Raw genomic sequence first — 1,619 nt, forward strand, 5'->3', positions numbered from 1 at the left:
CTTTCTCAGTCAATGACTTGAAGATGTACGGAGAGAGGTCCGGACCTCAAAGGGGGACCCTAGGGACGAGGCGCGCCGGGGGTCACCATTCGTGGTCGAAATACGGGATCACCCGGTGCCCGCGAACTTTCGACTCCCCTCCCTGGACGCCTAGGACGACACCACCGACCCTGCCGACCACGTGGCCGCCATTCGGGCTCAGATTGCGTTATACGGAACATCTGACGCTCTGATGTGCAGGGCGTTTCCTACGACCCTGAGAGGCTCGGCCCGCGCTTGGTACAGTAGTTTGAAGACCGGGGGAATCACCTCTTTCGACCAACTCACCGAGGAGTTCGAGCTCAACTTCTTGGCTTTGGCTCGACCAAAGCCATCCATCGCCCTGCTCCTCGGGCTGAACCAAAAAGAGGACGAACCTCTCTCTCGTTTTGTGAACCGATTCGCCACTGAAATCCGAGGCTTATCAGGTGCTCACCCCTCTTTATTGATGCAGGCATTTATGGTAGGTCTCGGTCCCTCTAGGTTCTTTTGGTCCCTCGTGGAACGACCTCCCTTCGCTGTCTCGGAAATGCTCCAGCGAGCCAATCACTATGTCGCGGGAAAAGCCTGGATGACCGGGAGACGCGAGGAGAATAAAAGGCCCCGGACGGAACCACCGATTGGGCAGCTAGCTGGTCTGCTGAAACGTAGACCGGACCGATCCAACCCGATCGTACGGAGGTCGCCCTCCCTTGCTTTGGGAACATCCCGAACTCAGATATTCCTCTAAATACAGGGGAAGGGGCTGCTACAAACCCCCCCCCCCCGATGAGGAACCCCCGGCAACTCATGGACAAAACGAGATATTGCCGCTTCCATCGACAGAATGGGCATGATACGGAAGAGTGTCGCGAGCTGAAGCGACAGATCGAGGAGCTAATTCAAAGGGGGCATCTTGGCCACTACATACGGCAAAATAAAGAGCTTTCATCGCGACCCGAGGGCCTCGTCAAAAGGCAGATTGATGTGATCATGGGCGGCCCTGCGTCCAGGGGAAACAGTATGACTGGGCGGAAAGCATACGCCCGCGCCCCAACACCCGAAGACCCCGGACGCGGGCCCGCGCCCAAGGTCACGTTTCCAGCTGAGAGAGCCGAACCTCCCGAACATGATGATGCGCTAGTGGTGGACGCCAGAATCGCCAACGCACGAGTAAAAAGGATCATGGTCGACACCGGGAGTTCGGTCTACATCCTTTATTTGGACGCATTCTAGAAGCTCGGGCTTTCCCGCGACGCCCTGGTGCCTATGAGCTCGGCGCTCACCGGATTCACCGACGAATAAATTTCGCCATTAGGCATGACCGTCCTGCCCTTAACCCTCGATGAAGCACCGAGGACGAAGACGGTGATGACAACCTTCTTGGTGGTCGACCTCCCTACCACGTACAATGCAATCCTAGGATGCCCCACCCTCAACAAGTTCAGAGCAGTCATCTCTACCTACCACCGGACTGTGAAGTTCCCGACCCGCGCGGGGTTCGAAGAGGCCAAGGGAAACCCCCACGAGTCAAGGCGATGCTACTTGACCGCGATCTCCCTGCACAGGAGGAGGAGGGCCGAGCTCCTGCTTGAAGACCC

General features: G+C 57.6%; 1 protein-coding gene across 1 annotated transcript; it reads left to right on the top strand.

Annotated features, from left to right (window-relative positions):
• Positions 1 to 807: 807 nt before the first annotated feature.
• LOC103978542 (uncharacterized) lies at positions 808 to 1,254 on the top strand. The gene has a single exon (XM_009394372.2). It carries the CDS (start codon positions 808 to 810, stop codon positions 1,252 to 1,254), a length of 447 nt encoding a protein of 148 aa, XP_009392647.2.
• The last annotated feature ends 365 nt before the right edge of the window (positions 1,255 to 1,619 follow it).

The sequence above is a fragment of the Musa acuminata genome, chromosome BXJ1-9, assembly GCF_036884655.1.
Source record: "Musa acuminata AAA Group cultivar baxijiao chromosome BXJ1-9, Cavendish_Baxijiao_AAA, whole genome shotgun sequence".
In the NCBI taxonomy this organism is placed as follows: domain Eukaryota; kingdom Viridiplantae; phylum Streptophyta; class Magnoliopsida; order Zingiberales; family Musaceae; genus Musa; species Musa acuminata.

Excerpts from the sequence above, each read along its gene's own strand:
- LOC103978542 (XM_009394372.2), top strand. The coding sequence starts at position 808 with ATGAGGAACCCCCGGCAACTCATGGACAAAACGAGATATTGCCGCTTC.